The sequence below is a fragment of the Nycticebus coucang genome, chromosome 7 (genome assembly GCF_027406575.1).
Source record: "Nycticebus coucang isolate mNycCou1 chromosome 7, mNycCou1.pri, whole genome shotgun sequence".
Classification (NCBI taxonomy): domain Eukaryota; kingdom Metazoa; phylum Chordata; class Mammalia; order Primates; family Lorisidae; genus Nycticebus; species Nycticebus coucang.
In genome coordinates, this window is record NC_069786.1 from 66,205,405 (window position 1) to 66,217,962 (window position 12,558).

Genomic DNA, 12,558 nt, shown 5'->3' on the forward strand with positions numbered 1-12,558 from the left:
GTGGCTGACAGTTGGAGTACAAATTCTTTCATCAGATTTTTATGCAGGTTCATGAAACATGTTGCAGCTTTTTCCCTTAAGGCCTAGTTTTTAACATATGCCAACAGTTGGGACTTTACGATAATAAAGCCATAATGTGTGTAAATATGAACATATAAGTTAAGGATGGATAATCTGGTTGTTAAATTTCTTAAATACCAGATAAAATATTATTACTGATACCATATAAACTGTACTTTTGAAATTAATAAAGCTGAAGAACTTTATTATTTAGGTTGATTCAGACATGTCAATAAAGCAAATGAAAAGAATCGCTTTAGCCTAGCGACTAAGCCATATTATAAATACATTACTTACAGGACCAATTTGGAACTTGAATTGATTCATCGAGGAGGCAATTTATGTTCAGGTGGTGCAAGCACAGCTGGCAAGAGATCTTGTTTAAGTAAGTACTAAATAGTGCTACATTTCAAAAGAAGTTTTTGTTTATGTTATTTTTGAAAGCATATACAGGCAAAAGGGTCTTTTGGTGTATTTTCAAATTCTGTTTATGTTATATATACTTCAATATCTTATATTTAAAAGAATCATGTGCATATCTCTTTCTAGGCTATGATTGTTCAGTAAATGAATGTCATACTAATTGGTCAGGTTTGTATATTTCAAAAGTAAAACACCATTTTATTCTCAGCGATAAAAAACTTGTCCTAAAATTTAAATTCTTTTGAAGAATTTTTATATTCAGCTAATTTAGAAAATCTTTCTGTACAGACAGGTCATGTTGCCTATGGATTTCTGTTATGTTGTTGCTATTAATAAATGATATTTATGCTATATTTTGATGTAGATATTTGCTTTTATTTATATATATACATATACTTTAAATTCTAAGCATGATCTTTCAGTGCTTCTTTTTGGAGATTAATATGAGAGTACAAATGAGTAGTTTACCTTGTTTGTATTTGTTAGATTAAAGCCCCTGTTGTAGTTGTGCCCCTCACCCAGGAGGTGTACCATGTATCATACACTGTGCCTTCAATACTATTTTGTGGAGGTACATTAGGGAAAAGAGCAATTTGAAACTTAAAGTCAGTTTTTTGAGCATGGTTTAGATGCTATCACTGTTTAGTCGTCGTTTAGAGAATTAACGTGAGCACTAGGAGTAATACTAGTTAATGTCACAATATAGCTAATTATTGGTCCCACATCACTGGAGTTGAATGTTACCTAATGTGATTGGCGTAGGGAGTAAAACCTGTTTAAAACACATAATGTATTCTTTTGAAAAAGAAATACATTTTCTTAAATATTAAAATAATAGTAATTATTAAAAACCATCAATACATGTTATTTTTTAAATAACTTCAAAACATTGTCTCTTAATTTTGGATTGATTTTAAAGCAAAGGAATGACCAAAAACATCTTAAAATTTCTAACATAGAAATACAGACTAAAATTTCAACTTATTTAAAAAATTTTCATAAGTTGTATCTGATTTGATATTTTATTTGGGATTGTCCTTTGATTCCGAGAACCCAAGGTTTAGGAAGTTATTTTTTTTCTTTTTTTTCCCCAGATTAATAATGGTACAAACAATTAGGTTTCTTTTTTTTTGGCCAGGGCTGGGTTTGAACCCACAACCTCTGGCATATGGGGCCGGCGCCCTACCCTCTGAGCCACAGGCAGCCCAGGAAGTTATTTTTTAGCAAGTACTTAGTACACATTGACATCTTGATACATATATTTAAACTACTTATACTCAGTGTTTTAGTAGTATATTTTAAAGTGAAAGTTAACACAGGAATTTTAGTTTCTAATCTATTTGAATTAGTAGATGTTATTTCAGTTATATAATTTATTCTTTCTTGTTAATTTATTCTTAATTCATGTTTGGCATTGGCTGATAATATTCTAGAAACTATTGTATTAGAAAGTGTTTCATACAGGGATTTCTGTTTTATGTTTAAAAAATCTACTTCATTTTTTCTTTGAGGCACTTAAATTTATCCAGAGACTTGTAAATGATGAATTTATCCAGAATCCTGAAAATAGTAACAAAGTTCTAGTGGCAAGCACGGCAGTTATCAGACTCAGTTTTAATTTAAATTGTTAAATTGATAGGTATTTCCAGACTTTTGTTTTCTTTTTTCCCCTGTAGTGAATAAGAGAGTATGTTTTCTGTGCCAGTATGGGAAAGGGCATGACAAAGTTTATCTTAAATATAAGTTAATATTGTTTTTATATGCTTTATTATTATTCAGTTGCTTATATCTTATTTATCTTAATAAAAGCAACCCTACAAGTAATGTAAACAGAATATATTGTATGTTGCATAAAATCCCACTCTCTTATAAGTGTATGAACTTTTTATGTATTTGTTACTTATTCAAGTCTAATTCAAAACTATTTTAAGTTGAACACTAGGACTTAAATTGGTAATATTTTGGAGCAAATATCTCATTATTTCCTAAATTCCAGTGTAATTTCAGTGGCATTCTTTTGCAAAAAATTTCGTCTTTTTTCTAGTGACTCCTTCTTTTTCCCATTTATTGCTGTTAGTGCCTTTTAAATTATTTTTATTTTTATTTTTTTAAATTATTCTTAAAGTGTTTTCCCTTCATATCTTTGGGGAGAATGAGTGAGAAAATGTTACACTGATTAAGCACATGATAAGAGAACCTTTATTTTAATCGTTTTAAGAAATACCACTCAACTGGAATACTGTTCATCAGGGCTTCTTGATGAAATTGAAGGTTTATTTATTTGGGAAAGATTTTAACCATTTTTGTCTAGAAAGAATTGAGTAATAATTGTTATACAGTGTAATTGTAGGCACACACAGACATACACACACACACACAGTAGGGAGGAGGAAAAGATCATTTTATCTTACAGTATTGAAAGCAGAAAATGTTAATGGCCAAATATATATGGACAAATCAATAAAATTGAAGTGGAACAATGCCATTGAATACATTACATCTTTAAGCAAATTTTTAAGTAGTTGAGGTAAAGTTGAGGTAAAGTGTTCAATCAAAATAAAACTTCCGTTCTAAATATGTGTCTGGGAAATTTTCCACAGTAAAAATTGACCAAAATTAGTTACATAGGAGCATTCTGTGCTATTTTAATAATACCTTACATTTGTAGTTTTAAAGTTTATAAAGTGCTTTCACATAAATTATTTTTTCTTTAGAATGACCATGTGAAATAGATGTTTTTTTCATGGAAATCGAAGGAAGGAAATTGAAGTTCAGAGTGATTGCTTTGCTAGTCATACAATTAGAAAATGTCAGCGCTTGTTCTTGAGTCCAGCTCTTCTGACTCTACATTCAATTTTTTAAGCAGACCTATTCCCTGCTCTTCGGTATGTCAAAGGATGCAGAACCTTTAAGATCTTTTGCCCATGTGCTTAATCAGAGACATCTTACTGTACACTGTTGCCTTGGGATCTTTTCCAGTCTCTGCCATGCTGACCCTCCTGTTTATCTTGTCTGTTTTTTTTTTTTTTTTTGGTCAAATCTTTCACTGCAAATCCTTATTTTTGTTTTGGGCCACCCCTTCAGACATTTTCTCAAGTCCTCAATCCTTTCCCCCTTGATACCAATTAGTTCTCCTTATTCCTTACCAGTTGGTTGGCCAGTTCCCTCTTGCTCTTACTGTGAGCCATCTGCGTCAGCTCCCTCGTATAGCACTGGACCTGATTTTTGGGTCAGAGTTCTTGGACCTCCTCCTTATGTGCCAGGGAAGATCAGGCATTTAAGACCTGGTGTTCAGTAGATGAGACTGATTCTTGCTAATTTATTGTTAAGATAGAAAGTGTTAAATTCTAAAGAGGCTATGGATGAAGTTCTAGGAAATTTGGAGGTTTCTGATCTTATCTCTTCTAGTAAAGCTTTTGGTAGATATGGCATTTGAGTAAAACTTTTAAAGATAGGCGAGTTTTAGAGTTTTTTACTAATTGGTAAGTATACTGGTAAGTACCACCAACATGTGTAGGACAAAGAAGACATAAAAATTGAAGGCCTTATTTTTTGTTAAGAAAAATATATTATGAAAGTTACTCTGTTAATTTCTTCATTTAAGTAATTTAAAAGTAAATATATAACTCCCTAGGTTCTAGTGACGTTCACATGCTTTCAGTACTTTTCTGCCATGATACCTTAGTGTATTTTTCAAGTAGAAATTATTGAAACCATCAGTATCATTTGATAAAGTATTAATATTGTAGGATAATATAAAATTATTTACCTTTAGGTTGAACAACATTTTCTTCATATCTTTGTTGAGACATTTGAGACATTCTGCTTGTAACTATATTTTAACTGAGAAGCCCCACACATTTCATGTCTCAAATGAATTTCATGATTTTATAGAGTGATTAAAAATCTTTAGTTAAGAGAGGCTAAGGCAAACTCTTGTTTTGACGTTTTCATTTAAGAAGTTCTGATTTAATTTTGATATAATCTATGATCTTGTCAAGAAAATGATGCCCAGTCATGATAGTGAATAACTTCCACCTGTGTTTGTTGTTCACAGTAAGCAGCCCAGCTTAGATCTATGCAGGCCACCTAAAATGCTTTTAGTTGCTCACAGAACGAATTTTTGGTGAATATAAAATTATAGGAAATTATTTTGACATTAATTATTCCCTGAAGTAAAGCTGCATAAAGATACTATTGAATAAGTGATGAGTTTTCACAGAAGTACTTTTAAGTAGTCTGGTCTTCTGACATTACTTACTAAGGTCTTTTTCAAATGTAAATATTATGAATTCTACAAGTAGTTTCAATCACAACTTTTGTTCTGTTCTTTTTTGTTACCACAAAAAAGGGAGGACAATTTTACTGTTGAATTATAATTATAATCAAATAAAATAATACAAAAATACAGAAATTGCTTCCTAAGACTAGTGGTTTCTATCACATTTGGTTGTTAAAAGCTGATTGCATGGTATTGGGAAATGTTTTCTGTTTTGGGAAGCAAGTTACTTGAGTCTCATAGTGTATTTAAGGTCAATATGAAAGATGTATTGGTTGTAGAAAAAACAATATCAAACTAGGAATCATAAACATGCTTAAGCAAGACATTTTATGCATTTGGCTTCAATTTTCTTATCTGTGACATTACTGGGTTACTTGTATACTGTTGGAAGGAGTGTAAATTAGTGCAACCACTATGGGAAACAGTATGGAGGTTCCTCAAAAAACTAAAAATGGGACTGCCGTATAATCCAGCAGTCCCTCTGCTGAGTTATCCAAAGGGTGGGAATTCAGTATATCAAAAAGATATCTACATGTTTATAATAGTCAAGATAGAATCAATCCAAGTCTCTGCCAGTGGGTGAAGTGGTACATGTACACAATGGAACATTAAATAGCCATAGAAAGAATGAAATCCTGCCATTTGCAACAACATAGATGGATCCAGAGAACATAATGTTAAATGAAATAAACCAAGCATAGAAAGATAAATCTCATCTGTTCTTACTCAGGTGGGAGCTAAATATTAAAAACAATTGATCTCGTGGAGATAGACAGTAGAATGACAGTCTCCAGAGGCTGGGAAGGCAGTGGGGATAAAGTGGGAATGCTTAATGGGTGCAAAAAAATAAACTGACAATTAAGTTTATGAACTAATCCTAGAATAAGTGTTACATACCTCATTACTGAATTTCACTATAGTCAACTTCAAAGTACTCCCTTTGGGAAGATATACACCAACACCAATGCCTACTCCCTGTTCTAAACAATTTTGGAACTCTTTCTTTGGAAGGGCAATCAGAGCTACTGTCATATTACCCTTGATGTCTTGAATGTCATCGAAATGTCTTCCTTTCAATATTTATTTGTGGGTAAAGAAAAGTCATTGGGGACCAGATCAGGTGAGTAAGCAGGTTGTTTCAATATAGTTAATTTGTTTACTGGCTAAAAACTCCCTCACAGACAGTGCTATGTGAGCTGATGTGTTGTTGTGATGGAAGGGCCACACCTTTCTTATGCCAAGATTTTCAGTTAAGATTTTCCTGTTTCTCTATGGATGTTTACTTGGTTTGCTGTGCTTCTTTCTTACAGTCAGCTGATGATTTCTATGTACAATTTGACACATTTTTTCCATGTTTTTGTCAGTTCAGCTCCTTGTAGGTTGCCCTGATCTCTCTTCATCAGTGGCACTTTCTCTCCTCTCAGAAAAATGTTTAATGCAGTTGCATGCTGCCATTTTCTTTCTTTCCCTTTTTTTTATTGTTGGGGATTCATTGAGGGTATAAGAAACCAGGTAACACAGATTGCATTTGTTAGGTAAAGTTCCTATTATAATTGTATCTTGCCCCCAAAAGGTGTGTCACACACTGAGACCCCCTATCCCCCTCCCTCCTTCCCTCTCTATATGCTGCCATTTTCTTCATGGCATTATCCCCATAAACTTAGACATGCATGTTCCTGCTTTCACTTCCACTCTTGCCAAGTTTAACAAGAAATTTAATGTTTGTTCATTGCTCTAATTCAAGATGACACATAAAAAGTAGTACAATAATGAATGCCATGCAGTAAGACACTGCCACATGTCGACATTAACACAGCAAGACTCTGTGTTAATTAAGACTCTGCTATGGCAAGGTTATGAAACCTTACCTAGTTGTTTGTATAGTACTACCAAAATAGTAAGTGCATGGTGGCAAGTTCATGAACTTTATTGTTAGACCTTATAGAATGAACAGTATTTGGTAGAACAAAAAAGTGAACATAACCAATAATAAGTTATGATGTGCTTTAAAATAATGAAGAGTAGAATTGGTTACCTAACAATTGCAATCAGTGTAACCTGGCTTATTGTACCCTCAATGAATCCCCAACAATAAAAAAACAAAAAAACTGAAAAAAAAAAAAAATAAAAGAGTAGAATTGGAATTTTCCTGACACAAATGTTAAATGCCTGAGGTGATGGATTCTCTAATTTGATTAATTTCCATTGAATCAAAACATCACATGTACCCTATCAAGATATACAACTATTATTATGTTCCCATAATAATTAAAAATACAAATATTTTAAGCAAAAAAAATAAAAAATAAAATTGGGTTAAACTGGATGATCTGTGTCCCCCCAAAAATGTTCATGGTTGTTAACTCTTTGTTATTTGCAAATTTGAGGCTTTATACTGTCTGTTAATTAGCATAGTCAGCATTCATTATGAAAGTTAAATAGCTGGAGTAAATAGGAGTTACACTCTAACAACTTTTAGAAATATACAATTATATGCTATAGAAAACAGCAAGGCTTGGTTTTTGTTCTTTTGATGCTTTCTACAGAGAAAATTTTGGTATTTTCTTTTTTATTTTGCTCTTCATTTTAAATAATGCATACATAAGAAAGTAAAGGTTGTGAGTGACATAGTCAAGTAAGTGAAATCAGAGTCTTTAGCTAAATGTTATTTGAGAAGTCACGCAGTTTAAATGTTATCTAACTCAGGCATATTCTGCCTACTCTTCTGATCATTTATTCTCTCCTTGAACACTGTCAGTGAGAAGGAGTACCTTTGGGATAGGTGAGGGTCTTTGGTAAGCCTTTTAAAGGATGGTGCTCTTAAGAGGCAGGACAGTATAGATGAGATAGAGAGCGAGATTTAGGACAAAATACTTGGGTTTTAATCCTGATTCCACCTTTACTAGTGGGAAGATAATTTAGAGCAGATCCCCAACCTCTTTGGCACCAGGGACTGGTTTCATAGAAGACAGTTTTCCTGTGGAGGGAGATAGGGAAGGGGGAAGGAGGCACAGCTCAGGCGGTAATGTGAGTAGATGGGGAGCGGCTATATCTGCTTGCTTGGTGCCTACCTCCTGCTATGCGTCCCTGTTCCTATGAATCCACGGGTGCCTTTTTGGCACCAGAGACTGACATGGGTGGATGGGGGTGGGGATGGGACAGGACATGGAGCTCAGGCTGTGATGCTGTGCAGCTGGTTCCTAACAGGTCACAGTCAATAGCCTGAGGATTGGGTGGGGACCGTAGGTTTAGGGCAAGTTATTTACCCTTGTGGTTTCTGTTCTTCCTAATATCTGACCAGAAGACTGTTGTAAGAATTTAATTTTGTAATATGTGTTCAAGTCTTCATCATTGTAAACTTCTACATTATTATTTCTTCTGCTTCAACACTGTCATTATCAAGTGGGGTGTGGGTTAAGTGAATAGAGAAATTTTTAGCTTGATTTTTTTTTTTCTTAATCAAATCAGGCTACCGTAACAAAACACCATGGACTAGATGGCTTATCCACAATAGATAATGTATTTCTCACAGCTCTAGAGGCTACAAGTCTAAGATCAAGCTGCCAGCGAATTTCATATCTGGTGAGGACCTGCTTCCTTATGCATAGCTTTCTTCTGACTATCACCTCACATGGTGGAAGGGGCAGGAGGTCTCTCTGGGGTCTCTTTTACAAGGGCGCTATTCCCATTCATGAAGGCTCCACTTTCATGACATAATCTCCTTCCAAAGGCTGTATCTCCTAATATACATATCCTCAACTTGGGAGTTAGGATTTTAACATGTGAATTTGAGGGACCATTGCAGCCTTTTTTAAAAAGCACTTGAACATTCTGTTGATCTGTTAGGAGATGAGGTTAGGAGGATGGCATAGGATTTATTCTCATCATAAAGTTTTTCTGTTGGGAGACAAAATATATTATTAATTTCAGGAGTTCTGAGATAGAGGAATAAGAATGTGGCATGAAATTTGAATTAAAGGAGTGGCTTTAACTCTTCGTTAAGGTCTTTCCAAAGATCCTATGATTCATGACTTAGGTAACTAGGCTTTTCAACATTTATAATTTGGAGCTTCCAGGAACTAAGTACCATAGATAATCATTTTCACTGTCAGGGTGTGTGTGGGGGAATGGTGGGGGGGTGGGTGGTCCTGTGATCTTACTTGCCTTAAGGTGGGGCAGCGCCTTTCTTCTGCAGATATTCCCTTCTTAGAGGTGTTCCCAGACTAACTCTTCGTGGCTGATTTCTCAGAGATATACAGAGGAAGCAGGGGAAGCTGGCTCTGCTTTGAGAGGTGTATACTCTCATACCTATTACATTAACCCTACAAAGGGTGGTCAGAGCTATTTCCTTACTTTGGTTTCTTTATTTGGGTATTCCCAAAGTCATGAGAATTGGCATAATGATAGTGTATATGTGCGTGGGGTGTCTATAGTGTTCACAGAACATGTAAAACTCTTAATTATACAATAAATTTGGAGTTACAGTTTTACTTTATAGTTTTTTTGAGACAGAGTCTCACTTTGTATTTTATAGTTTTTAAAATAAAATAATCTTACCTTAATGTTGGTAAGACAGATGGGATTATTAAATCTTACTTTTTTTGTTCCAACTAAGAGTTCTTATTAAATAATAGGTTTTTCTGAATATAAATCAAGTTTCAATGTTTTCTCAATTTCTGAGAAACACATAAAAGGTTTCTGTCTTGTGATTAAGCATGTTATACCTTTGACTTGTCACAGTTGTTTGTAAGGAATTTGACTCAGGAATTGCAGAAAATAGAATTCTTTGTCCCAGGTGAATTTTTGTAGCAACCAGCATGGGAAAGAAGATTCTAGGAGCAAGCAGGTCAAGCACTGCTTTAACAGTTGGAATTGAGAGGTCAGTCTCTTTTGAGGCAGTGGAAGTAGGGCTGATTAATTGACCTGCTTCTTAATCACTATATAATGAACCCATGTGTCATTATGTTAGAAAGGGAAAAGTATAAACCATCATGGATTTTATGCTTATATGATTTTTCCATAGGATTATAGTTGTGTAAATATTATATGAATATAATATTCAGCCTACTTTTAAAAATCCTATTACCAATTAAGCACTGTGTTAGCCTACGAAATACAAAGTTATAAAGATGCAATTGTCTTCTTCGGAGATCTCTCATCATCTAATAGAGGAAAACGTGAAAAACAATTACAAGACTGCTTAAGAAGTACTAAAGTAAAGTTAATAAGTTATAGAGAATGCATAAAGCCAGGAATAATCATCTTCTTGAGCTATCAGAGAAAACCTTACAGAGGAGTATGTGAACTGCCTCATTAAATATGAATTGAGTAAGACAAGTAAGTCTTATTCTAGGATGAGAGACAACATGACAATTGAGAAGGGAAAGAGAGGAAGGAAGGTATGAAATAAGCCTGAAAAAAGAAGATAGTGGCTAACTTACTAATTTATGAAGGACTTCTTATGCCTAGTCTTTGATTGGTTCACCAATTATGAGTTAATGTGAATAGATTTGAATGTGAATAGAATAGAATTGTTTAGAGGGATTGGAAGGAGAGAAACAAAAGGCATTCTTTTGAATAATCCAGGTGAAAAATAATGTAGTAGCAGAGTGGAGCAAAATAGGATGGATCATAGGAGGCAGAACCTATAGGTTTGGTGATCAGCTGGATATGGAGGGCAAGGATGTGGGAGATGACTCCTAACATGGGCAGTGGTGTCAATCACTCAAATAGGGATGGTAAAAGGAAAATTGGAGCTGCATTGGGCTGTATAATCAAGTTAATTTGATGTAGGGATGGTGAGGTGCTGTGAACATCTGAAGTACTAGAAACCTTGTGAATTGTAAACTTACAGGTAGAAGTGGGAGACAAAGACTTGAGTGAAGAAGTACGTGTGGAATGAGAGAGAAAGAGGACTAAGGAAAGATCCTTTTCCTTTCTTGTGGGAAAATGCCACCTTGTAATAAGGTTAGGTAGATACAAAAGAACACATGAAAGTAATTGAGAAGGAACTGAGAGAAAACCAGGTGAGAGTGGTACCAAAAATTAAAGAAAGGAGAAAGGGTTAAGCATTTTGTTACTATTTGATGTAGAAACTGTATGTTTCTGATTTATCATCTCTAATTTTAGTTCTAAAACCTCAAGTTTGCAAATATTAACCTTATTTCATATTTGAAATTTATTTTTAGAAACCATGTGTGATTTAGCATGTATGCAATCATACCTTGTATACATACTACAAATGTATGTAATTACTATACCTACTATTACTATATAATAGCCCAGAAAGGCGGTATTATATCCATTTTACAGAAAATAAGACTAAAGTTAGGTAATTTAAGGACACATAACAAGTACAGAGCTTGGATTCTATCCAAGACTTTCCTACTAGGCACTGGTGCCTTCTATATGTAAGTTGAAATCACAGCACACCTGTGAATAAACTTGATGAGGTTTCTCATTTCCAAACCCTTTGTAAATGTGGCCTAAACGTTGGAGTTCTAAAACGTGTTATACCAGAAAAGGAGTTAATTAGCTATTCCTTTTCTGCTATTGTTACTAAAAATTGTAGTAGTATCCTTTCTTGATGTAATTATTTTTCAACTTTCAGATGTCATGTGTAGCTGGTTTGTGATGCATTTTTTTGATTGGTAGCTTTTTGATAATGATCACAGTTGTCCTCCTCCTGCATCTCAGCATTTGGGATGAGAAGTATTCTTGCAGCTAAATGACTACTAGAGTTCCTTCTTACTGATAAAACTAAAGTTGGAAGACACAGTTATTAACATAAACGTATTAATGGTTATTTAGTCAATTTCCTGTTTTTGTTGAAGTTATCTACGATTTTCAGGGTTTTATTGAAAGGTAGATAGGCCTCATTAGATGTGTTATTTTTGGTTCTGTTTTGGTTTCTATTGATAGTTAAGCTAATATGAAATCTTGTGGTATATTGTATTAATAGTTTTAGAAGATGGCGGCGCCTGTGGCTCAGTTGGTAAGGCGCCAGTCCCATATACCGAGGGTGGCGGGTTCAAACCTGGCCCCGGCTGAACTGCAACCAAAAAATAGCCGGGCGTTGTGGTGGGCGCCTATAGTCCCAGCTACTCGGGAGGCTGAGGCAAGAGAATCGCTTAAGCCCAGGAGTTGGGGGTTGCTGTGAGCTGTGTGATGCCATGGCACTCTACCAAGGGCCATAAAGTGAGACTCTGTCTCTACAAAAAAAAAAAATAATAATAGTTTTAGAAGATGACTCAAGATTATAATCTCAGTTTTTATGAAATAGGAAAGGGTGCGTGTGTGTGAGTGAATAAAGGAATTTTATGCTTTTCTTTTACTCATAAAAACTCCAAGGAGAACTGGGATGGTAGAAATAACTAAGTGGCAGCAATTCTTGAATTCTGTTCTTAGTTTTCCCGATAATTATTAGAGTGACCTGTAAAGGAATGTCTTTCTCTGGCCAATTTTCTCATCTGTAGAATGATGAGATAGAAGAAGATGAATCACAATATAACAAAGACATCTGTACCAGCATGTTTATTGCAGCCCAATTCATAATTGCTAAGTCATGGAAAAGCCTAAGTGCCCATCGACTCACGAATGGAGTAGCAAATTGTGGTACATGTACACCATGGAATATTATGCAGCCTTAAAGAAAGATGGAGACTTTACCTCTTTCGTGTTTACATGGATGGAGCTGGAACATATTCTTCTTAGCAAAGTATCTCAGGAATGGAAGAACAAAGTATCCAATGTACTTAGCCCTACTATGAAGCTAAATTATAGCTTTCACACGA

At 34.6% G+C, this 12,558-nt stretch overlaps 1 protein-coding gene across 7 annotated transcripts in view; it reads left to right on the plus strand.

Moving 5' to 3' along the window:
• Positions 1-12,558, plus strand: part of UBR3 (ubiquitin protein ligase E3 component n-recognin 3) — a 233,625-nt gene that overhangs the window by 173,702 nt on the left and 47,365 nt on the right. For all 7 annotated transcript variants that reach the window (XR_008381290.1, XM_053597855.1, XM_053597858.1 and 4 more), the window contains one exon: positions 360-445. Coding sequence is in view for 6 of the 7 variants with exons in the window: in XM_053597855.1 (XP_053453830.1) it covers positions 360-445 (86 nt within the window). In the remaining variant the exon portion in view is untranslated. The remainder of the gene's footprint in view (positions 1-359; positions 446-12,558) is intronic.